This window comes from Microcaecilia unicolor, chromosome 1 (genome assembly GCF_901765095.1).
Source record: "Microcaecilia unicolor chromosome 1, aMicUni1.1, whole genome shotgun sequence".
NCBI lineage: Eukaryota > Metazoa > Chordata > Amphibia > Gymnophiona > Siphonopidae > Microcaecilia > Microcaecilia unicolor.
The window spans coordinates 349,276,449-349,302,703 of record NC_044031.1 but is presented as its reverse complement, the minus strand read 5'-3'; the positions used below and the strand labels follow the sequence as shown (position 1 = coordinate 349,302,703).

The 26,255-nt window shown below is 44.5% G+C and overlaps 1 protein-coding gene across 1 annotated transcript in view; it reads left to right on the top strand.

Annotated features, from left to right (window-relative positions):
- LOC115474082 (polycystic kidney disease protein 1-like 1) overlaps positions 1–26,255 on the top strand; it is an 868,156-nt gene that overhangs the window by 431,330 nt on the left and 410,571 nt on the right. Inside the window, exons 11-12 of the mRNA XM_030209405.1 lie at positions 14,896–15,135; positions 16,597–16,729. Of these exons, the coding sequence (XP_030065265.1) occupies positions 14,896–15,135; positions 16,597–16,729 (373 nt within the window). The remainder of the gene's footprint in view (positions 1–14,895; positions 15,136–16,596; positions 16,730–26,255) is intronic.

Genomic DNA, 26,255 nt, shown 5'->3' with positions numbered 1-26,255 from the left:
TGGAATTTGTTGGCAGAGAATGTGGTAAAGGTGGTTATCTTTTCGGGGTTTAAAAAAGGTCTGGACTGCTTCCTAACGGAAAAGTCCATAAGCAATTATTAAATTGACTTGGGAAAATCCACTGCTTATTTCTGGGATAAGCATCATAAAATGTATCCGTTTTCGCATCCTGTTCAAACATTTTCTACTAACCTATAAATGTACTCACTCTGCTGCTCCCCAGTATCTCTCCACACTCGTCCTTCCCTACACCCCTTCCCGTGCACTCCGCTCCATGGATAAATCCTTCTTATCTGTTCCCTTCTCCACTACTGCCAACTCCAGACTTCGCGCCTTCTGTCTCGCTGCACCCTATGCCTGGAATAAACTTCCTGAGCCCCTACGTCTTGCCCCATCCTTGGCCACCTTTAAATCTAGACTGAAAGCCCACCTCTTTAACATTGCTTTTGACTCGTAACCACTCGCCTCCACCTACCCTCCTCTCTTCCTTCCCTTTCACATTAATTGATTTGATTTGCTTACTTTATTTATTTTTTGTCTATTAGATTGTAAGCTCTTTGAGCGGGGACTGTCTTTCTTCTATGTTTGTGCAGCGCTGCGTACGCCTTGTAGCGCTATAGATATGCTAAATAGTAGTAGTATTGAGGTTTTCTGGGATCTTGCCAGGTATTTGTGACCTGGATTGGCCACTGGACTTGATGGACCTTTGGTCTGTCCCAGTGTGGCAATACTTATATACTTATATAATCACTTGACCATCACTAATGCTCAGCCCCATTAAATAATAAACCATGGCCTTTTGTACTGCGATAGCTACGATAACGGTAGGCTAACAGTTTTTGGTGGGGTACAATACCATCTGGATTTCCAGATGCTTCTCATGTTCTGGCAAGCACAAGTGCTACTTTCAGCCCACTCCTCTTGCTCACTGTCCTTAGAAAGATACTTTGCAGTCATGGTCCATTATCACTCTCATCGATAATCAGGTACCATTCTGATCTTCTCCAAGTTTGGAATAGGGTCTCAAATGTGCTGTTATGTTTGGGGTGCATCTCCGTCCCTCTCATCTGCTTCTCCTCTCTATCTGCCAATGCCATCACCATACTGGGTCTTTACTCCAGGATCACTAAGATATAAGTGACACTAGGGCCGGTCTTAGCAATTGTGGGGCCTTGTGCAGACCAGTTCAGTGGGGCCCCCCTGGGCCCTTGCCTAGGCCTGCCCTCTTGCCTAGCTAAACCCCTTGCCCACTCCAGCCTGCCCCCTGATGACATGAAATTGTTTAAAATATTTTTTATTTAAGATCTATGATCATACACATAAAACAGAGACAGACACAGACAGATCATTCACAGAGATATGAAATTAATAAACTGTAAACCTCAGGTCAGACTTGCATGTAGAGCAGTACTAGAAAACAGAAACTGAAGTGCAATATATCAGATACTGATTTCCCAAAGCTGACATTTCCAATTAACATATTCAAAATAAAATACTTTTTTCTACATTTGTAGTCTGAGCATTTTATTTTTCCATTTAACTTGGTCCAAGTGTCTGTTCTGCTTTTCTGTTCTTTTGTCTTTCCAGGTATCCTGTACATTTGACACTTCTTTTCTCTCTATGTCATTATCTGTCCTGTTCAGTATCTCTCCTCTGTGCCCCTGTTCTTATCCTTCCACATATGCTCAGCATCGGACGCAGGGGCGTAGCCAGAAAACAGATTTTGGGTGGGCCTAGGCAAGAACTAGGTGGGCACCAAGTGTTGTCCCCCACCACCAAAATAAAATCTCAGCTGGCGGGAAAATGCTTCTTTCCACCATGTACAGGTACCGGTATCGTGGAGAGTAGCATTTTCGTTACCATCAGGGGAAAGCTTTCAGCTGGCAGAGCTTGGGATCCCCACCAGCTACCACTAAATATAATATGTGCTACTGTTAGGTGGGCCTGAGCCCTAAGTGGGTGGGCCTTGGCTCACCCAGGCCCACCTGTGGCTACGCCACTGATTCTGACATCTTAGTGTCCCCTTTCCTCATATTCAGCATCACCTCTCTTTCTCCCTATCCTATCCCTTTTCCATCATTGCTTCTCTGTATCCTGCCCATATGCTTTCTCCATGCCCAGCTTTTCTTCTCTGTGCCCTGTCTCACCCTTTTCTCTTCACTTCCTCCTGCAACCCCACCCTGGGTCCAGCATTTGTCCCCTTCTCTCTATCTCTTCTATTCACCCCCCCCCCCCCCACATTCCAGCTTATCTCACTCTTTCCCTATATAGTTCTTGTGTCTCTCCTCCTCTGTCACTTCCCATGGTTCTCCCACCTGGCTTGATCACTGGCAGCACCGCGGCTGTGATTATGGTAGACTGCCTTTGCCAACATCGGGATTTTCCCTGTAGGACGTCATGCCTGTGTGGAAACAGGAAATCGCGTCATAGGACGCAGGGCACAGCACAGGGAAAGCTCTCACAGCGCTGGCAGAGGCAGTCTGTTGTAATCACACAACCGCTGCCAGTGATCAAGCAAGGTGGGAGGACCTGGGGAAGTGACAGATTGGACTTGCTGGGGGGGAGGGGGAGGTAAATAAGCGCTGGATTCAGGAGAAAAGGGAGGTGGGGGTGGGGGCGAGGTAGAGAAGTGCTGGATTCAGGAGAAAAGGGACAAGAAAAGATGTAGGAGGAGTGGCCTAGTGGTTAGAGCCACTGGTCTTGGCATCTAGAGGTGGCTGGTTCAAATCCCACTTTTGCCCCTTGTGATCTTGGGCAAGTCCCCTAACTCTCCATTGCATCAGGTACAAAATTAGATTGTGAGCAAGGAGATAACCAGTGTACCTGAATGTAAATCACCTTGAGCTACTACTGAAAAAGGTGTGAGCAAAATCCAATAAATTAATCAAATAAGAGTTAGGAGGCTGCTGAGCAGGAATCTTCCTGATGTCAGGGCCAACAGCACAGGGCCCTGTGCAGTCACCCCTGCCCAAGACCACCCCTGGGCAACACATCTCTAGGTGTGTGTTTCTGAGCTATGCTTTAGCAACCAAGTACCAACGCATGCCTGCTTTTCCCTCCAGTTTGGCATGCTTTTCACAGGTTTTTATGGGTTGTAACTTTAAAACAAGAGCTTCATTAGTAATTAGTAAAATGTGCATGCACTTATAACAGATCTACTTAAAATCAGTGAGGCTGATTTCAACAGTGATGGTCAGTGGTTAAGTAAAACACCAGCTGCTGCGGTTAAAATGAAGCTGCATATTCAGAGCTAGATTCTATATTTGGCGCCAACAAATACCTGCTTAAATGATAATTCTATAAGCTGCACCTAAAGTTTGAGGCGGTTTATAGAATACACGCTTAAGTGGACAGTCACGCGTAGATTTAGGCATAGCTATTTGCACCAACAAAAATGTGGTGCAAATGCCCTCACTTAAATTTACATGTGGAGCACTATTACTCTGTAATTACATGCGTAACTCAAGACTGTCCTGTTCCTTCCTGAAATGTCCATGACCCTTTCTCTTTTTTGGACCACGCGTAAATTTTAGGTGCAGATCCCACACCTGACTTTATGACTGTTGGTACCAATTAATTGTCAATTGTCAATCAGTGCCAATAATTGCTTGTTAAGACAATTATTGACACTAAGTGGCTTATTCTCTTAAATTGCATGTGCAAATGTGGAACTCGCCTAAATTTATGTGCGCAGAATTAGGGGGTTAGTACTGATACCTGGATATCAGCTGGTGCTAAATATCTGGTTTCAAGGCTGACTCGGAAGTACTATCTAATTCAGACCGCTAGCTAGATATAGTTAAGACAGCCTTTTTGCTGTTCTAATATTATCCGGTTTGCTGTCTAGTTTGTGGTCTGAATATGGCAGCTATTTGATAGTCTCTGGCTTGGCCCATAGACCACCCCGACACTATCTGGAGGTGGTCAGAGGACACTGAGCAGCACTATCCCCCGAATTTTATATATTTTATTTTATTTGTTGCATTTGTATCCCACATTTTCCCACCTCTTTGCAGGCTCAATGTGGCTTACAATGTATCGTTATGGCATTCTCCATGCCAAATTAGATAACAGTTGGTATTACATAGAGAACATGTCTGACATAGTAAGATTAAGCACACCGATATGAGAGGAAAACAATTCCAAGTATAGGTAAAGTGGAGAGGTGTTACATTTACAGTTATTGATCATTGTGGTATGCCTTGTTGAAGAGGTAGGTCTTCAGAGATTTACGAAAGTTGGTTATAGTGTGCTTAGATTTAGTTGCAAAATTGGCGTGGATTTTATAACACCGCACGTAACTTAATTGGCTTAACAAGCTAATGAGTGCTTATAACAGCACTTAACAAGCAATAATGAGCACTAATTGCACTGATTAGAATTTAGGCGCAGAACTCGCTAAGTGTATTCTGTAATGAAGTGTGCTGAAGTTCTAACACGTGCAGGCAAAAAGGGACAGGGTTATAGGTGGGGAAATGGGTGTTTCATGGGCGTTCCGAAATTTAGGCGCCTAGTTATAGAATATGGCCCAGTGCGCCTAAATCTAAACGCCGGGATTTACACCATGTTTTAGTTGGTGTAAATGGGTACCTGCAGATTTAGGCACTGAAATATCAACTAAGCATATTCTATAATGAGCGCCTAGCAATGAGTGCTGTTCAATATTTTGGCCTCAGTATTTTCAATCAAAATTCTGTAAAATGTGCATCGACGGAGAGGGAAGTGACGTCACGCACCAAGGTGGAGGTCTAAACGTGGAGCTCCGTAGGGGCAATTAAAAAAACAGCGATAAAATCCTCCCCAATCGGTGAACATCAGCCTGGCAGTGAAGGAGGGAGTCCCTCTGGGTAATGCCTCCAAAGAAACTGTTGGAGCAATACCGCTACACGCCGGAACGGCGGGAAAAAGCAAGTAACGGGAAGCAAGGTCCGGAGCTGCGGGGAACTAAGATGGCTGCCGCTAGCGTGATACAGGGACTGGCGGAAAGAGGCGAAAAAGGAAGGGACCCTGCCTGCGTGCTGCAAGCCGATGTTGCGGAAATCCTCAAAGAGTTAAAATCAGACTTTGCGGGGATCAGGCTGGATGTCCAGAATGCACTGAAAGAATTTCGAGAACAGGTGCGAGAGTTAGGGACCCGCATAGGCGAGGTGGAAGAGGGGATGGTGGCCCTACAGTCAGAAGTGGATACTATGCAACGGAAGGCCTCAGAAGAACAAGGCATACTATATCAACAGAGATCAAGTAGAAGACCTTGAAAATAGATCGAGGTGGAACAACCTCGGATTTAAACGTATCCCAGAGCTTGATATTTTCACAAACTGTGATATAGTTATTAAAGAGCTTTGCCAGTATATTTTGGCTTCAGAGCAGGAGGCTCCTCCCCCGGAGATTCATTTACAACAGGCGCACAGGGCGCTGGGACCCCGCAGGGACAACCAACCACGGGATGTGGTGGCATGCTTTCTGGATTTCCCGATAAAAGAAAAGATTTTGAGACAGGCTCGGTTGCGTAAAGAGCTGGTTTGGAAGAACTATAAAATTGAAAATTTTCAAGACCTTGCACGTACCATGCTCTTAAAGTGCGGAACTTTTAAAGAAGTAACCAATTTTATGCGCTCCAAAGGAATTAAGTACCGTTGGTTGTTTCCCTTCGCAGTTTGGATTACGGTGGAGGGGAAGTCCCGCAAGGTAACCACATCAGAGGAAGCGTGATCTGCATTACGTGCGATGGGCTGTAAAGATGTCCCGGAACAGACTCAAGAGCAGCGGATCCAGGCAACTCCCAGACGAGATTCAGCGTGGCAAGTGGCGGTCGGGAGAAGACAGAGCAAGGATAAACATGCAGCCTAGAGTGGATTATCTTGAAGGAGAATCTGGGAGTTGGCACTGATTCTGGACTAATGATTTAAGATGGGGGTTAGGAGTTTGTGGGGGAAGGGAAGGATGCTGGACTGGGAACGAGGGTAGGGCTGGATAGGAGGGCAGGGGATTGAAAGGGTGAATGTATGGCGAATGGAGGGTAGGGAAAGCTGGAGGGGGGATTTTAAAATACTAAGTATGTTTTGACTAAAGCCTCGGGGACGGGATGGTGACTTTCCTATTTTGGCTGGTCAGGAGACTCTGGGATCAGCTAGGGGGAGGGTGGGAAGAGCGATGGAGGGAAGGGGTAGGGAGGGATGGGAGGGGGATAGATGGAAGGGGGGACTTACTAATAGTAGGCTCATGGAATGTCAATGGGCTTAACCACCCAGGAAAAAGGAGTCGGGTTTTTAAAGAACTACATAGAATGCAATGGGATGTGTCCCTGATACAGGAGACGCATCTGCGCCCCAGGGATAGCCATCTATTGAGACACAGGTCCTTTAAAGACATTCGGGTACATTAGGGCCGGGAACCTAGGAAAGTGGGGGGAGTGGCAATACTGGTGAAGCGCACCTGTGGGCTGCACATTCAGGAGGAATTCCGGGATCTGAGTGGTAGATGCTTGGGAATCAGAGGGTTACTACAAGGTAAGGAAATAACTATCCTTAATATTTATGCACCAAATGAAGGTCAGAAGCAGTTTTTTGACACATTAAAGGGAGAGATTCAAGGTTTTCTTAGAGGCCAAGTGATCATTGGGGGAGACTTTAATATTGCCCCAGATGGGGAGTTAGACCACTCCAAAGGACATAGAGGGGTGGGGAGCCCGGGACGTAAGGCCTTGTTGTCTTTTCTGAGAGAATGCGAAGTGGTGGATGGATGACGTCTGCTGCACAGGGCGCAGAGGAACTATACCCACTTTTCCCATGCTGCACAGACATATGCGCGGATAGACAGTATGTGGGTACACTGAAACAGTTGGCAATCACTGGTAGAGGCAGAGATAGGGACAAGCCTCATATCGGATCATGCTCTGGTATGGATTAAACTGAAGGGGTTGAAGGGGGAGCAGAGGAGGGGGTTTTGGAAGCGTAACAAAACCCTATTAGGGGATGAAATGGTGAGGGAGGAGGTTAGGAACGCAATAGTGGAATTTTTTGAACTTAATGATACCGGAGAAATATTGGAGGGATCCCTATGGGATACAATGAAAGCTGTAGTGAGAGGGGTTTTAATTAAATGGGGGGCACGGCGAAAAAGGGAAAGGGAGAGACAATCATTGCATAGAGAAACAGCATAAAAGGAGACCTACAAGTCAGGTGGGACAGGAACTTCGCGAGGTGAGAAGGGCGCTGGCGGGGCTACAAATGCAAGAGATTGAGTTTATGCAAAATAAGTGGAAACAGAGGGTTTTTGAGTATTCAAATAAGTCTAGTGCATTGCTAGCAAGGAAGCTGAGAGCGAGGAGGGTTAAGACCCTGATCCAAAAATTGAAAGCTGGGAATGGAGGGTGGTATTATACAGATGTAGATATAGCGAAAGGATTTCGGGCCTATTATGAGAACTTATATAGTGCTAGAGAAGAGATAGATATGGATAAAATGAAGGCTTTTCTGGACCAGATCCCCTTGCCACATCTGTCAGCTGAGGAAAGGGGACGTCTGGGCGAGCCGCTCAGGTGGGGGGAGGTGCTGAGGGTTGTCAGGTCACTCCCGAATGGGAAGGCCCCGGGGCTGGATGGGTACACCGCCCGCTTTTACAAATGCTATGTGGAAGAACTGGGACCCCATCTACTTAGACTCGGGAATGGGGTTTTGGAGGGAGAGAGGCTAGCGAATTCTATGATGGAGGCAGGGATCATGCTGTTATTAAAACCAGGGAAGGACCCCAAATTGTGTGGGTCTTATCGCCCAATTTCGTTGCTAAATGTTGATGTTAAGATCCTTGCCAAAGTGTTGGCTAATCGGCTGGGGAGGGTTCTTCCCGGGTTGAAAGGAGAGGATCAGTCGGGGTTTTCCCAGGCAGGCAGGTAGGGGATAATGTAGGGTAGGAGACGGACCCTGCACTTGCAGTGGGAAGCGCAACAGAGGCTCCCAGGGGCCCTGATGCTAGCGATAGATGCCAAAAAAGCGTTCGACAGGGTGGACTGGGTGTTTCTGAGCAAAGTGATGAGATGGGTGGGAGTTGGAGACAACTTCTATAGTTGGTTTTCAGCACTATATAAGGCCCCAAAAGCTAGAATTCAGGTTAATGGGCAATACACGCCATTTTTTGATATTCGGAGGGGGACTAGACAGGGGTGTCCCCTTTCCCCCTTATTATTTGTTTTGTATATTGAGCCTTTAGCAGAGCTAATACGGGGACCTCCCATATATCGGGGCTTTACAGTAGGAGCGAAGGAACACCGAGTGGCTTTATATGCAGATGATTTGTTACTATATGTAACAGAGCCAGAGACAACATTAGGGGTAGTGGGGGAGGTGTTGGGGGCATACGAACAATTTGCGGGGCTTAGAGTCAACATGGACAAAAGTGAAGTCCTAGGCATTACGGTTTCCCAAGACATGGAACATCAGTTGCAACGACAGTTTGCATTTAAATGGGCAAAGAAGTATATAAGATATTTGGGGGTCCTTATACCTAAGGATTTAAAAAAGCTTTTCGACCTTAATTATGGGAAAATCGTAGATCGCATTCGGCATGATCTGTCCAGATGGCAGGGAATGTGGGTATCCTGGTGGGGAAGGATAGCAGTCATACAAATGAATATTCTCCCCCGGTTGCTATTTTTATTTCAGTGCTTGCCGGTTGCGCTGCCCAGAGGGATACTGCAAAAGCTACAACGTTTAATATTTCAATTTATTTGGAAGGGTAAACCCCCTAGATTGGCAGGGAGGGTGTTGTTGGGAGAAGTGGGAAGAGGAGGTAGAGCTGTGCCCCGACTGGAGTGGTATTATCAAGCGGCTCAGGTGAAGATGGTCCTCGAGTGGGAGAGGAAACATATGAAGCTAGTGCGTCAGATAGAACAGGAGTACTTCCCATTGAGGAGCTTAAGTAGAGGAGTGTGGTAGCCGTGTTAGTCCACTCTTAAGGTTATCAATAGAAATCAAACAAAATCAAACATGGAAAAGAAAATAAGATGATACCTTTTTTATTGGACATAACTTAATACATTTCTTGATTAGCTTTCGAAGGTTGCCCTTCTTCGTCAGATTGGAAATAAGCAAATGTGCTAGCTGACAGTGTATATAAGTGAAAACATTCAAGCATTACTATGACAGTCTGACAGGGTGGGAGGATGGGGGTGGGTAGGAGGTATGCATGGGGACATCAAAGCATATTATTGATATTCTAACAGGATGGGTGTGGATAGGTGAGGGGTGGGGTGATCAACAGAGAAATACAGCTTTATGGTTTATAATGGGCTAGGAACCCCAGATCCTTGTTAAGTCCTTTCTGTTGGGTGTTAAAATATTCAATCATTCTGACTTCAAAGGTCTTATGTTCTTGTATGGTTTTAAAGTTACCTTTCAGGATTCTCACTGTGAAGTCACTGGTACAGTGTCCTGGTCCTGTAAAATGCTGACCAACAGAAGTGGGAGCCCTATTGGCACCAGTATTGTTCATGTGATGTCTATGTAAATTGAATCTTGTCTTAAGCATCTGGCCTGTTTCTCCAATATAGCATCCTTCATTACATTTTTTACACTGAATGATATATACCACATTGGAAGATGAGCAAGTGAAAGATTCCTTTATGTTGAATATCTTTCCTTTGTGGATGACTGTGGGGTCCTGTGAAATATTTTGGCATAGTTTGCAACTGGATAAATTACAGGGAAGTGTGCCCTTCTGTTCCTTTTCAGTCTGTGATGGAAGTTTACTTCTGATTAGCTTGTGTTTTAAGTTTGGTGGCTGTCGGAAGGCCAGTACTTGTGGGGATGGGAATATCTCTTTCAGTAATTCATCCTCCTGGAGTATAGGTTGTAGATCTCTTATGATTTTCCTCAGTTTTTCCAGCTCTGGATTGTATGTCACTACAAGGGGGATTCTGTCTGTGGATGAGCTTGAAATCCCTGTTATGGACTACTGAGGAACTAGGGGCCCGGTTGGCAGGGGTGGAAAATCCTTTTTGCCGACATCTCTTACAGGTGTGGGAGGAGTTTCGGAGGAAGTAGGGCCAGGGGGAGAAGGTGTCCACCAGGGTGGGGATCAGATGGGAACCGAAATTCGGGGCAGGGAAAGAGAATAGGGTATTCTGGAGCTGGGATCATTTGGGTATATCGAATTTCCGGGATTTGATGCAGGGAAGTCAGATCAAATCTTTTGAGGATCTAAGGTCGCAATATGGGTTACCTGAAAGTGACCGTTTCTCTTATATACAAGTTACACTATTTATGGGGACCGTGGGGTGGAGGGGACACAACATACAGGTACATAAGTACATAAGTACATAAGTAGTGCCATACTGGGAAAGACCAAAGGTCCATCTAGCCCAGCATCCTGTCACCGACAGTGGCCAATCCAGGTCAAGGGCACCTGGCACGCTCCCCAAACGTAAAAACATTCCAGACAAGTTATACCTAAAAATGCGGAATTTTTCCAAGTCCATTTAATAGCGGTCTATGGACTTGTCCTTTAGGAATCTATCTAACCCCTTTTTAAACTCCGTCAAGCTAACCGCCCGTACCACGTTCTCCGGCAACGAATTCCAGAGTCTAATTACACGTTGGGTGAAGAAATATTTTCTCCGATTCGTTTTAAATTTACCACACTGTAGCTTCAACTCATGCCCTCTAGTCCTAGTATTTTTGGATAGCGTGAACAGTCGCTTCACATCCACCCGATCCATTCCACTCATTATTTTATACACTTCTATCATATCTCCCCTCAGCCGTCTCTTCTCCAAGCTGAAAAGCCCTAGCCTTCTCAGCCTCTCTTCATAGGAAAGTCGTCCCATCCCCACTATCATTTTCGTCGCCCTTCGCTGTACCTTTTCCAATTCTACTATATCTTTTTTGAGATACGGAGACCAGTACTGAACACAATACTCCAGGTGCGGTCGCACCATGGAGCGATACAACGGCATTATAACATCCGCACACCTGGACTCCATACCCTTCCTAATAACACCCAACATTCTATTCGCTTTCCTAGCCGCAGCAGCACACTGAGCAGAAGGTTTCAGCGTATCATCGACGACGACACCCAGATCCCTTTCTTGATCCGTAACTCCTAACGCGGAACCTTGCAAGACGTAGCTATAATTCGGGTTCCTCTTACCCACATGCATCACTTTGCACTTGTCAACATTGAACTTCATCTGCCACTTGCACGCCCATTCTCCCAGTCTCGCAAGGTCCTCCTGTAATCGTTCACATTCCTCCTGCGACTTGACGACCCTGAATAATTTTGTGTCATCGGCGAATTTAATTACCTCACTAGTTATTCCCATCTCTAGGTCATTTATAAATAGATTAAAAAGCAACGGACCCAGCACAGACCCCTGCGGGACCCCACTAACTACCCTCCTCCACTGAGAACACTGGCCACGCAATCCTACTCTCTGCTTCCTATCTTTCAACCAGTTCTTAATCCATAATAATACCCTACCTCCGATTCCATGACTCTGCAATTTCTTCAGGAGTCTTTCGTGCGGCACTTTGTCAAACGCCTTCTGAAAATCCAGATATACAATATCAACCGGCTCCCCATTGTCCACATGTTTGCTTACCCCCTCAAAAAAATGCATTAGATTGGTGAGGCAAGACTTCCCTTCACTAAATCTGTGCTGACTTTGTCTCATCAGTCCATGTTTTTGTATATGCTCTGCAATTTTATTCTTAATAATAGCCTCCACCATCTTGCCCGGCACCGACGTCAGACTCACCGGTCTATAATTTCCCGGATCTCCTCTGGAACCCTTCTTAAAAATCGGAGTAACTTTGGCTACCCTCCAGTCTTCCGGTACTACACTCGATTTTAGGGACAGATTGCATATTTCTAACAGTAGCTCCGCAAGTTCATTTTTTAGTTCTATTAATACTCTGGGATGAATACCATCAGGTCCCGGTGATTTACTACTCTTCAGCTTGCTGAACTGACCCATTACATCCTCCAAGGTTACAGAGAATTTGTTTAGTTTCTCCGACTCCCCCGCTTCAAATATTCTTTCCGGCACCGGTGTCCCCCCCAAATCCTCCTCGGTGAAGACCGAAGCAAAGAATTCATTTAATTTCTCCGCTACGGCTTTGTCCTCCTTGATCGCCCCTTTAACACCATTTTCGTCCAGCGGCCCAACCGACTCTTTGGCCGGTTTCCTGCTTTTAATGTATCTAAAAAAATTTTTACTATGTATTTTTGCTTCCAACGCTAATTTCTTCTCAAAGTCCTTTTTTGCCCTCCTTATCTCCGCTTTGCATTTGGCTTGGCATTCCTTATGATCTATCCTGTTACTTTCAGTTGGTTCTCTTCTCCACTTTCTGAAGGATTGTTTTTTGGCTCTAATGATTTCCTTTATCTTACTGTTTAGCCACGCCGGCTGACGTTTAGTCTTTTTTCCCTTTTTTCTAATACGTGGAATATATTTGTCCTGAACCTCCAGGATGGTGTTTTTAAACAGCATCCACGCCTGATGCAAGTTTTTTACTCTGCGAGCTGCTCCTTTCAGTCTTTTTTTCACCATTTTTCTCATTTTGTCGTAATCACCTTTTCTATAGTTAAACGCTAGCGTACTTGATTTCCTAGTTTCACTTCCTTCAATGCCAATATCAAAACCGATCATATTATGATCACTGTTATCAAGCGGCCCTCGTATCGTTACCCCCTGCACTAGATCATGAGCACCACTAAGGACTAAGTCTAGTATTTTTCCTTCTCTTGTCGGCTCCTGATCTAGCTGTTCCATGAAGCTGTCCTTGATTTCATCAAGAAATCTTATGTCCCTTGCGTGTACAGATGTTACATTAACCCAGTCTATATGCGGGTAATTGAAATCCCCCATTATTATTGTGTTGCCCAGTTTGTTTGCGTCCCTGATTTCCTTTAACATTTCCGCATCCGTCTGTTCGTCCTGGCCAGGCGGACGGTAGTACACTCCTATCACTATCCTTTTCCCCTTTGCACATGGAATTTCAATCCACAGTGATTCCAAGGAGTGTTTTGTTTCCTGCAGAATTTTCAATCTATTTGATTCAAGGCTCTCGTTAATATACAATGCTACCCCTCCACCAATCCGATTCACCCTATCACTACGATATAATTTGTACCCCGGTATGACAGTGTCCCACTGGTTATCCTCCTTCCACCAGGTCTCAGAGATGCCTATTATATCTAATTTTTCATTTAGTGCAATATATTCCAACTCCCCCATCTTATTTCTTAGGCTCCTGGCATTCGCATATAGACATTTCAAACTATGTTTGTTGTTCCTAAGTACATCATGCTTAGTACTTGACAGTATTAATTGGCAATCTTTTGTCTGATTTTTATTGTTATTTAAAGATACCCGATCTACTACAATCTCTTTTGCAACCTCACTATCAGGATACTCTATCTTCCCTGTTATGGTGATATCTTTGAAAGATACCTTATCCCGAACCATGCTCTTTTGAGCGACTGTCGGCCTTGGAGAATTTGTGGGGTATGCTACGGAAGATGCCAAAGACCATCTCAGTAATCTATAGATTTATTAGGGGCAGTGATTCCACCCCATTCCGCTTTAAAGAGGCATGGGAATTGGATTTGAAATATACTTTTAGTGATCAGGAGTGGGAACGGATCTGTGGGGAGGTCCAGCGGGCCTCTACTTGTGCTATAGTGCAAGAAAATGTATATAAGGTGCTTTCTAGGTGGTACTACACCCCCGAGCGACTTAAGTGTATGTACCCAACTGCTTCTGACCGGTGCTGGAGATGTGGCCAGGAGAAGGGTACTTTCCTGCATATTTGGTGGTCCTGTACCCGGGTACTGCCATTCTGGATAGAAGTCGTTAAAACTATGGTTAAAATGACAGGGATTTCGATGGGGTGTAGTCCACGGGTGTGCTTGTTGGGAATGAATAACGAAAGTGAGTCATGGGAGAGGACCAAATTATTAAGGTGGGGCCTGGCGGCGGCAAAATGCCTCATTGCCAGACGGTGGAAAGATCAGAACCCTCCTTCCATGGGTGAGTGGAAGGAGAAAGTCGAGCAGCTGGTACAGCTGGAAAGACTCACAGCGTACCGTAGGGATGGAGAATTGCGAAGGCAGAGGGGTTGGTCCCGATTACAAGGGTGGTTGGCAACAATATAGGGGGGAGAGGGGGATGGGAGGGGGGAGGGGCATTAAATGGAGAGGGTGGGGGTTGGGATTTCTTTTTGGGGATTGAACTGAGCAGGGACAGAGGGGTTATGGCTAATTGGTTCCTGAAGTAAGGACTGTTTAAAAGTTGAAATGCAAGACGCTGACTATACTGCTCAAGGTTTGTGATGTTAAGTGTGGTTGAAATAATTTTCAATAAAAAGTTAAAGTTTAAAAAAAAATGTGCATCGACTCAAATGCAAGAGAAATTATCACCATTTTATTTTAATTCCAGTGTTAATATACAGCATCTTCTATATTGCTTGATGATGGCAAAATCAGTTCCCAACCTTCAGATAATGATGTTGGTACTGAATTACTGTCTACACATAAAACATTGCTTGTAGGCTGATCTTCATGAGTGCAATTTGTAAAACTGTTCTGCCTCATTCATCTAATATCATTATACATTATAAATGAAGGTAAACAACTGGGATTTCCAACATAATTTTGTTTTAATTTTACTGATTATAAGCAATACAACAATGCATAAAATAACTGCTGGCAAGACCCTATTCAAGAATGCAGTAAAGCAGTGCAAATAATTTCAAAGGTAACGTAAAAGTGCATTATTTAATTGACATGAAATATGCACCTTTGAAGTACCACACAGTTTAAAGTGAATAGTTTGAGATTATTTCATTTCCTTGCAAATTAACTCTTCTTGCATCTCTGTTTTATTTTCTTTTGCAGGTATAATGTGATAGTCAATGCTTCTAATCACATCAGTTCATTTACCTCTGCCATTGCTACCATAGCCGTACAGGAAAGAATAGTCCCCAATAGGCTTGTTGCAAGGGCATCTGTGCTGATCAATACCACTGCCACTTTTGAGTGCAGAATATACTCAGGGACAAATGTAACGTATCTGTGGAGTTTCGGAGATGGCACTGTTAGACTCGGAAGGAACACAGCGTACCATATTTACAACAGGTAAACACAGCCGTGCATTAAGCATGCTCCATGCAGTCTGTCCAGCCACTGGGAAAAGTCTAGAGAATGAAATGCAGCCACCCTGGCATTTGTATCAGGAGCTCGCATCACCATCCTTAAAATCGATCATTCTAGGCTGGTCCAGGGGCATAGTGCTAATCAAAATCGTGGACTACTATGATACATTGGCAATATAAGGCAGCAACCAATCAAATTCAATCTATAGCAGTCATTTCCCATTTACAAAGCAGTGTGCAGCACCTGTCACTAAGCCACTGGACTATCCTAGAACAATCCATTAGGACATTTAAGCCATTAGTTTAGAACAGGGATTCTCAAACCCAGCATCTCAGGTCTTCAGGATACCCACAATGAATATGCATGAGATAAATTTGCATACACTGCCTCCATTTTATACAGATCTGTTTCATACATATTCACTGTGGGTATCCTGAAAACCTGAGATGCTGGGTGTGTCCCAAGGCGTGGGTACATAGCAGCATTTACACGTGTATGTTGCACACTTGCTAAATGCCAGTTTCAGAAAGCCACTGTTTACAGGTGGAGATCCACATGACCTAAAGATTTCAAGAGGGCATGGTTTGGGCAGGAATAAACATGTGTGCATGGAGAAAAATTTCCACATTTGGTTTCATCCCAGCTCAGGGACACCAGCTTAGGTTTATAAAAAGTGCTTGTTTTGGCCAGGGCTTTTCATGAGGGATTAAGATCTTTAATCCCATTTAGTTTAATTCAACCTGCAAAATGAAACCAAGTTGAAATTGCAGCCTCACTACTTAATCGGTGGCACACATGTAACTTTGTAAAATGGGGCAACTATAGAAGTCAAGCCACTTACATGTGGAAGTTGTGAAATCTCCGCTTCTACATATTTGTGCTACTGCTGACACATCCACGTGGAAGCTGTCAGGTTGGGGACCTTGGTGGAATCTCTTGAGGAGGCATAACAAATTATTTTCTTGTTAGTGTAAGCAATATTTATTGCCAAACCAAAATAATGGAGACAAGTTTTGCCTAAAAAGGATCCTGCTTGCACTTGCAGAAGAAAATGTTGGCATTAACTCTTGTTGGAACTCATTGGTTCTCTTATTAAATCACTAGCCAACTTTGTTACTGTTCATAAATGCTCCTGTCATGAACAGAGGGTGGGAGTTACAGGAATTTGGCAATGCTCTCCAAATTAGTTAATAGAAATATTCTGCACTTTTGCCTTGAGTACATGTTAGTGCAATGAAAGGAGACATATTTGCACTGGTGTTGCTGCTGCCCCATATCTTACTCATTACCATTAGAATTCTAACAGTCTCCTGGCTAGCTTCCCCTATGCAACTGCAGCTGCAGTTAGTAATTCAGTAAAGTTCTTATTTCAGATCTGATTTGCTGTAACTTGTTATTTATTTCTTCAAATCATGAACATTTCATGAACTTTTGTGAATGCAGGGAAGGAGAATTTACCGTGGAGGTTCGCTGCTTCAACAACGTTAGCTCTGCCTTGCTGACGAAGCAGATTTTTGTGGTGCGCCAACCTTGCCAGCCACCTCCAGTGAAACACATGGGACCTCTCAAGCTCCAGGTATACATTATGTGCTGATGTGTGGTGGTCTGAGAACTAGGGGAACTGGGTTCAATTCCCACTGCAGCTCTTTGTGACTCTGGCAAGTCACTTAACCATCCATTGCCCTAGGTACAAATAAGTACCTGTATATAAAACCACTTTGATTGTAACCACAGAAAGGTGCTATATCAAATGCAATCCCCTATCCCTTTCTCTTTCCCTATGTGCATTAGTGTTAATACTGCAAATACTGTAACAAGGCTGCAAATGTCTCTCTGGAAATGGTGGTAGGCTCCAGTCTTCTTCCAACGGTCAACCTTTAACTCTGCCTCTCTGGCAGTTTGTTGGTTTGATCTCTCCCCTTCCTCCCAGGTGGGAGGAATCTAGTACTGATTTTTAACTCAAGGAAATTGAGCTTTTTCATCACTGCTCCCCCTTCTGGCCCTTGTCTGCCATAGTAGCTGCTCTTTCCAGTCTTTACCTCCCTCCCTTCCATGTGGAGTCCCTAACAGGTTTTTGATCTTACCACCCTGATTCCTTCTCTCAGGGTCTTGTGGGGATGTAGTCTTGACCCATACCTTATCCTAACCTGCCTAGACTCCCCAGCCTCCTTACAATACAAACAGGAAATAGGAAATGGAATTACATTAAACACATAGCAAATGTTTTCTTCAGTTGAGGATATAGGAGGAGCTGGTGTAGAGGGCACTAGAGATTTTACTTGGTGGGGCTGGTGACTAGTGGTAGTCAAGGGACTCAGGGGAGGCAGGACTATGATTTTTTTTTAACAGCTTTAAATAGTAATCATGGATCAGGAATCCTGATTTACCACCTGAAAAGGGTGGGGTTTTTTAGGCCTCAATCCTTAGCTTGACTGGATGACAATATCACCTTTAATGAAGTCAACAGAGCTCTGCCTTTCTTCTCAAAATACTGGCACAGTGGCTGTAGTGAATACTGCCTACTACTGTCAGGTACTATGATAATAGCCTGTATAGATATGGGGGTTGGGATATGCGAAGAAGCTGGACCCCCTCTAGACCTGTTCTTAGGAAGGAAGAACTTCAACATTAACTTTGTATTGCTTGTGTAATACAAGATTACTTAGAAAAGCACTGAGCAAAAATTTGTTTTGGACATCTCTCTATAGTTTCCCATGTATTTTCTGTTAGCTTTTGGTTTCCTGGCTGTAGCTGGGTAATCCTAGTGGGTGACAATGAACCTGCATGACTTTCTTAACCAACCTTTTGGAATGGTGGGCATTGGGCTTTTGATTCTATGTTTTTATACCCCAGATGAAGGTTGTGTAGCCGAAACACGGACTGTCACGTTCTCAAAGCAGGAACTAGGTTTCTGAACCCTTGGGCCACTGTCGAGGAGCGGCAGCGGCAGGCAAATCACCCAAGCAGAAAGCAGTACTGAACACAACAGGCAGGAACCACAGAATATAACTAGAAGAGGCTTTAATAGTAGACAGTAAACATTATCCAGTAGCACAGCAAGGTCAAAGGGGCGGCAGCAAACATGGGTAATCCATAAACTAACCAGAGTCTATAGGCAGGCGGAAAGCAAAGTCCAGGTCCAGGTCTAGGCCAAGGGTCACAGGCACAGAAAGCAAGCAAAGTCAAAGTCCAGGAACAGGCAGGGTCCAACACAAAGGAAACTTTCAGAGGAACTCCAACAAACCACCAGGAACTCATGGATGACCTTTGATACCAAGGCCAGGCAAGCAAGGCTCACAGAAGCTAATAAGCCCCTCAGCAGCTGACCCACAGATGCAGTAAATCACCAGCCAAGTAAGGGTGCTGTTCCAGAACAACCCAGCAGAGCAAGGCTGGCAACCTGGAAAATCTGGACCGGACTCACTGAAGTCTAGAACATGGAAGACAGCAGAAAACAGTCCATAGCAGCCACCAGTTCTGGCCACCAGAGGGTAAGGAGAGCACCCACATGGAAAGCAGTCACAAACGTGACACGGACCGTGTAGGGTCCAAATAAAATTTGTTTTGGTGCTCTGACTTCTATGTCTTCTGGACTGGTCTTTTTGGATCTGGCGTTCTTCCACCTCTGTGTATTTTGATGTTCTTGGTTTGTTTGTGGAAGTATTGGACCTCCTTCTTTCTCTGGCATTGGGCTTTATCAGACTCCTCTAAACCTAAATTTGAGGCCAAAAGTCATCCTAATCAGCCTTTTGACTAAGATCAAATATAATTACTGAACTATGTGCTAAGGAAGGCTGTTCTTGATCTTAAGGCTGAGACTAAGAACCTTTACATTGTGAGGTGAATGCCCTCCCCTTTGATACATGATTGTATTATTGCATTATGATTATGGCCAAAGCAAGAGGGTTTAACCTTCTCTTTTAGAAAAAGATGAAAGGAGGTCGTGTGATGCGATGGGCAGGAATGGACACTGAATAGCATAGCTCCTCTGCAACTCTGTCCTTCTAAAATCTAGGCTTCTACCCATGAGTTAATTCCATCGTTGCTCTGATTCCCATTGAGTTTACCTCTGGAACCTCTGGGGAAAATTTCACCCAGCTTCGACTCTGTGATGGCTTCAAAATCTGTAAAGAAAGACCAGAACAAGCAGCGCCTGCCAGATCAATGTTCTTCGCTGAGCAGTGAACAACTCAAACATACATAATAATAAAACATATAAAACAATGCACATCAAAAGTAATACAAACTCATTGAAAACATCACACAACAACATGAAATGTCCACTGAGGTCACTGTGTAGCTTGCACCAACAAATACTGTTTCAGCAGTCTCTTAAAGAAACTTGAATTCTTCTGTGCCCTAATAGACCCGGGCAATTTATTCCAATCTTTCAGGCCAGCAAAAGAAAATATACGTTTCCTTGTATCTTCTAAATGAAACAATCAAAAATCTGGAATGGTCAGCAAGCAGTGTTGTCCACATAAAGTCCACACCACTTTTTATACTACAACTGAAGATCCTCAAGCATTTGTCTCATGTCTGTCAGAGGCCACTTCAGCTATGTGACTGTACATTTAGTGTGAAATATTCTTTTCTCTTCACCTTGGAGTATATATTTGGTTGAGTTCGCATGAGAGACTTACTGCTGAGTATTCCCTGGAAATTTTACAATCTGGATTGGCTGTCTTATGACCAGACCCTGTAGCGGGTTCATTGCGAATGTTTTGCAAAGTAGTTTGCTGAAGTCCTACCAGGGTGATGTTTCAGCGACGGCTATCATTTCCTTTTGATCTTCTGTTAGTTAGTTGCTCTAGAGAAGAAGCTGAAACCTCTGTGATGATCAATCAGTATTTATACAATTTTTCTTCTTCTATATGAATTCTACTACTACTACTATTTAACATTTCTAAAGCGCTACTAGGGTTACACAGCGCTGTACAATTTAACATAGAAAGACAGTGTCTGCTCAATGAGCTTACAATCTAAAGGACAAATGTACAGTTAGTTAAGTAGGGGTCAATAAATTGGGGCAGTCTAGGTTTCTTGAAAGGTATAGAGGTTAGGTGTCGAAAGCAACATTGAAGAGGTGGGCTTTGAGTAAGGGTTTGAAGATGGGTAGGGAGGGGGCTTGGCGCAAGGGCTCAGGAAGTCTATTCCAGGCATAGGTTGAGTCAAGGCAGAATGGGCGGAGTCTGGAATTGGCGGTGGTGGAGAAGGGTACTGAGAGGAGGGATTTGTCCTGAGAGCGGAGGTTTCAGGTGGGAACGTAAGGGGAGATGAGGGTAGAGAGGTAATGAGGGGCTGCAGACCGAGTGCATTTGTAGGTAAGAAGGAGAAGCTTGAACTGAATGCGGTATCTGATCGGAAGCTAGTGAAGTGACCTGAGGAGAGGGGTGATATGAGTATATCGGTTTTGGCGGTATATAAGACGTGCAGCAGCGTTCTGAACGGATTGAAGGGGGGATAGGTGGTTAAGTGGGAGGCCAGTGAGGAGTAGGTTGCAGTAGTCAAGGCGAGAGGTAATGAGAGCGTGGATGAGAGTTCGGGTGGTGTGCTCAGAGAGGAAGGGGCGAATTTTGTTGATGTTAAAGAGGAAGAATCGACAGGTCTTGGCTGTCTGCTGGATGTGCGCCGAGAAGGAGAGGGAGGAGTCGAAGATGACTCCGAGGTTGCGGGCGGATGAGACGGGGAGGATGAGAGTGTTACTAACTGAGATTGAGAGTGGGGGAAGAGGACAGCTATATGAATTCTGGGAATTCAGCTGAACAATAGGTTTCATTAGATTCGCAGATTTCTAAACTAATACAAAGATCATTTTTGTTGATGCGAAATTTACGATGTGTAAGAAAATATTTCGATCAAAAACACTTTCAGTTTATAGTACAATCTTTGATTTTGAGCTCCTTAGATTATTGTAACATCATTTATTTAGGAGCATCTAAACAAATTTTGAAGAAATTACAGAATGTTCAAAATGTGGCGTTGCACTTCATTTATTCACTATCAAAATATGACTTGTTTTCTCAATACTATAGAAAATTGCATTGGCTCCCTATACAGGCCCGATTGAGATTTAAATTTTACTGTTTACTGTACAAGATTTTATACGGTCTTGCCCCTTCATATCCTTTGCATCATTTTGTTTTGTTATAGAAATCTAGGATTACTAGATCATTAGCTTTATTTGCTTATCCATCAATACAATATTTAAAGAAAAGGACTAAACTTTTAGATACTCTCTTTTCATTTCAGGCAGCTTGTTTAGGCAGATCTATTCAAAGCATATTATCTTCCATGATTAATTATAGACAGTTTTGGAAATAGATAAAAACCTACTTATTTAAGAAATTTGCATTGAATCATTCCTGATTTATAAGGTGTTATAGGTCTGTTTTGTATCAATCGTTTATGTATTTCCCAGTCTCTTTATTGTGATCCGCATTGAACCGGAAGGAATATAATATAATATAAATTTTACGGATTTTGCAGCTGCTGTGTAAATTTACATTCTGTTTTGGAGACCTTTTAATGGCTGTCACTTCTCAGTTCTTACTTCTAACTGTGGCCAGTGGATTGCTGTGGATTTCTGACTGGATCATCGTGGCTTTTTCCTAGCAGACTTTATGGGAATTTTCCTTTTGGATCTTTATAAGTGCTTCTGTAGCTGGATGTCTTCGTGAATGAGGGAACCACGATGATGGCTGCTTATGCAGTGCTTGATCCCCTGGGCTGGGGAGCTCAATCTGCTACTATAACTTTTGTCTACTTCAATTCTGTGAACTTGTTTATACTTATTGTTGTTGTTTTTTTTTTATGTGATACTTGTTGCCTACTACCTGAAGGGTGTTAGATACATTGAACCGGAGGGGTAGGGGCTTTGTAATTCTCTTTTCATATCTTAGGATGGTTGGCTGGATGGAGGTGCTGTGTCAACATGGACCAGTCCTTTTGTGGGGATCTTAGGGATAAGGCTAGGCATGGGAAGGAAGGAGAGAGCTGGGGATGGGTGTTTAAGGACCTTCTCCTGTGTCCATTGCACCTTTGGTGCCTTTTTTTTTCTTTCTTTTCACTCGGGGGTTCTGGTAGGGAGGAGGTTAACCCAATTCAGACCCAACATATTACTTGATATTCGAGGTCTCAGGGGGGAATGGTGGCTGGGACATTCTCCCTGGTGTTATTGCTTTGCCTCTTTTCCTGATATCTTTTCTGTAATAGAGATCACTTAAAGATTTACAGTTTATAACTTGGAATGTGGGAGGCAGTATATAGACATCATGCTTCCATTACATTTGTAGAAGAAACACATTTAACCTCCATTGAACATAAAAAAAACTGGTCAGGTGGTAGATGGGAGCCTGCTATGAATCCCCTGCTTTGGGGAAAAAAAAGCAAGGGTGGTTATCTTATGGAAAGGATTAGATGCCACCATCCATTGTGTAGTAACTGATCGTGAGGGCATTTAACATTTGCTAGAAACACATATTTATTTGTTTAGATTTTTCTCACACCTTTTCAGTAGTAGCTCAAGGTGAGTTATATTCAGGTACACTGCATATTTCTCTGTCCCTGGAGTGCCACAATCTAATTTTGTACCTGAGGCAATGGAGGGTTAACTGACTTGCCTAAGATCACAAGGAACAGCAGTGGACTTTGAACCAGGCACCTTTGGATGTTAAGACTGGTGCTCTAACCACTAGACCACTCCTCAGTTCCGCTTATGTTCTTTGTAACATATATGCACCCAGTCTTTATGATAAACAGTTTTATGCCCGACTTCTCCAGGAGTTTAAGGGTGTCCCCTTCATCCTAGGGGGTGATTTTAATTCAATGTTTGACCCCACAATGGACATGTCTGCGGTTTCTTCTGTCGCTCAGATTGATAAAACCAAGGAAGTTCCCATGCTTTGTAACTTATTGGATGTGTGGTGTGTACTTCACCCAACTGACTGAGATTGCAGTCATCATTCTAAGGCCCATGATATGCAAGCCCAAATTGATTATATATTACCATCTCATGGGCTCATGTATCAGCGGCAGAAATAGGGCCTTGTGAAAAGTCAGATTATGCGATGGTGTGGATGGAATTGAGGTTGTCTCGGCTCTCTAGTGCTTCTGTCCTCTGGAGGCTTCCTCTGGAATTATATTCAGACCCACAATTTCACATTTAGAAAAATGGGCCAACTATGCCATATATAACTAATCTTGTATTGATACACTAATTTTATACTGGGAAACAGTGAGGGTGGTTTTGAGAGGAGAAATAATAGCCTACCATGCACATCAAAAGAAACTATGGGACAAGGACATTTTGGCTTTGGAGTCACAAGACAAGATGGATAGACAAACATTTAGCTTCTCTCCCATTGCTTCTCATAAAGCAAGGTTGTTGACTTCTCAGGCTGCCCTCAGTGAGCTGCTTCATCAGCTATATAGATTTGGTAACAAAACTGGGAAATTGCTGGCTTGTAAAGAAAAAATCGGACTCTATAGGGTGAGCGCTTTACAAAATCAGGAAGACTATCCAGAATGATGAAGGAATCCTGAAGCTTTTTTATGATTTTTATGAGGGCCTGTTTGTGAAATTTACAGATTTAGGGTTAGACGGCACTACCTATTTGAATGCTTTAGACTTACCTACTATTTCCCCAAAGGATCATGCCCTGCTGAATACTCCTGTCACAGAGGGGGAAGTTTCACTTGTGATTACTCAAAGTGTGCAGTTTAAAGCTCGGGGTCTAGATGGATACTGGTCAGAATTTTATAAATTGCTGAAAGAGGAGATTTCATCCCCCCTGGCGGCAGCGTTTAGTGAGATGGTAGATCAAAGTGAACTTACTGAGAGATCATACAAAAGTGGAATCTTATCGACCAATTTCTCTCATCAAACTACGAGGCCAAATTGCTGGCTAAAATTGTGGCAAAAAGACTCTGCCGAATACTTCCCTATTTAGTTGCAGACCCCCAAGTAGGGAGATATTCTATTCGGAATATGCACTGTATTTTCACTTCATTGGAGGTGGTGACCCATCTATACTCATTAACTTTGATGCTGAAAAAGCTTTTGATAAAGCCCAATGGAATTTTTTTATTTGATGACACCTGTAATATTACAGGATTTTTTTTCAGGGGGTAGTGTTGTGTGTTAACAGAATAAAATCAGAATCCTTTCCAATTTTCTGGGGTACTTGTCAGGGCTGCCCCTTGTCTCTTTTACTATTTATTCTGATCCTTGACCAGGGCCGCCGAGAGGGGGGGACAGGGGGGACAAAATTCCCCGGGCCCGGGCCTCCAGGGGGGCCCGGCGCCTGAAGTCCCACCCGCCCTCCGTCGTCAGGAGCGGTCGCACAGGGCCTCGCGCCTCCAGGGGCCCCGCGGCACTTCCTGTCGCTCCCTGCCAGATCGTTGGCGTCTCAGCTTCTTTCCAAGTTCCAGCCGCCCTGCATTTAAAAAGTTGCAGCGGCGGCGAAAACGCAGGCTCGTCTCTCCTTTAAGCCCTTCCCCTTCTCTCTTAGCGTGCACTGATGTAATTTCCGGCTTCCGCGAAGGCGGCACAGTGCACACTGAGAGAGAAGGGGAAGGGCTTAAAGGAGAGACGAGCCTGCGTTTTCGCCGCCGCTGCAACTTTTTAAATGCAGGGCGGCTGTAAGGAGAGGAGGGCTGTGGTGGAAAACTGATGGCACAGCTGGGGCTGGGAACTGAAACTCGGAGGGGGGGGGGGTGAAAAGGGGGGGGGTAAGTTGGGGCCTGGGGCGAGTCATTGGACATGAAGGGGAAGGGAGGACAGGGAGCAAAGGGGATGGGTAGGGAGGGCAGGGGAGAGAGGATAGTTGCTATGGATGATGGGGAGGGTAGGAGAAATGCTGGACATGGATGGAAGTGAGGGAAGACAGGAAGGAGATGCACATGGATGGAGGGGAGAGAGAGGAGAGGGCAGGGGACAGAGGAAAATCACTGGATGTGAATGAGAGGGGAGGATGGGGCAAAGGAGAATCACTGGACATAGATGGGAGGGGAGGGCAGAGGAGAATTGCTGGACATGGATGGGAGAGAGGGAAGACAGGAAGGAGATGCACATGGATGGAGGAGAGGGCAGGGGACAGAGGAAAATCACTGGATGTGAATGAGAGGGGAGGATGGGGCAAAGGAGAATCACTGGACATAGATGGGAGGGGAGGGCAGAGGAGAATTGCTGGACATGGATGGGAGAGAGGGAAGACAGGAAGGAGATGCACATGGATGGAGGAGAGGGCAGGGGACAGAGGAAAATCACTGGATGTGAATGAGAGGGGAGGATGGGGCAAAGGAGAATCACTGGACATAGATGGGAGGGGAGGGCAGAGGAGAATTGCTGGACATGGATGGGAGAGAGGGAAGACAGGAAGGAGATGCACATGGATGGAGGAGAGGGCAGGGGACAGAGGAAAATCACTGGATGTGAATGAGAGGGGAAGATGGGGCAAAGGAGAATCACTGGACATAGATGGGAGGGGAGGGCAGAGGAGAATTGCTGGACATGGATGGGAGAGAGGGAAGACAGGAAGGAGATGCACATGGATGGAGGGGAGAGGAGAAATTCTGGCTACAGATGGAGGAGAGGGGAGAGTTGAAATGCTGGATATAGATGGAGGGGAGGGAAGAGAGGACATGAGACGAACATGGATGGCGGGGAGGAGAGACAGAATAAATGCTGGACATGGATGGAGGAGAGAGAGGAAGGAGATGCATCCTGATGGAGATGAGGGAAAGGGAAAAGAGGAGAAAAACTGCACATGACTGGAGAAAATAGGCAAAAGCTGGATCCACTCTATACCTCTTCCAGTCAAGTCCGCGGAGGACCCAGCTTTTACCTATGGATGTAGGGCAAGAAATGAAGAAGAAAGGAGGAAAGTAAAGAAATAAATGGAAAGGAAACTCTGAAAGTGGAGTTAAGGGAGCAGAAAGAGAGCAGCAGAATCAGAGACTGGGACCAACATGATCTGAAAAACAGTCACAAGACAACAAAGGTAGAAAAAAATCATTTTATTTCACTTTAATGTTTGGAATATGTCCAATTTGAGAATTTACATCTGCTGTCTTATTTTGCAATGTATAGCAATGTTCTG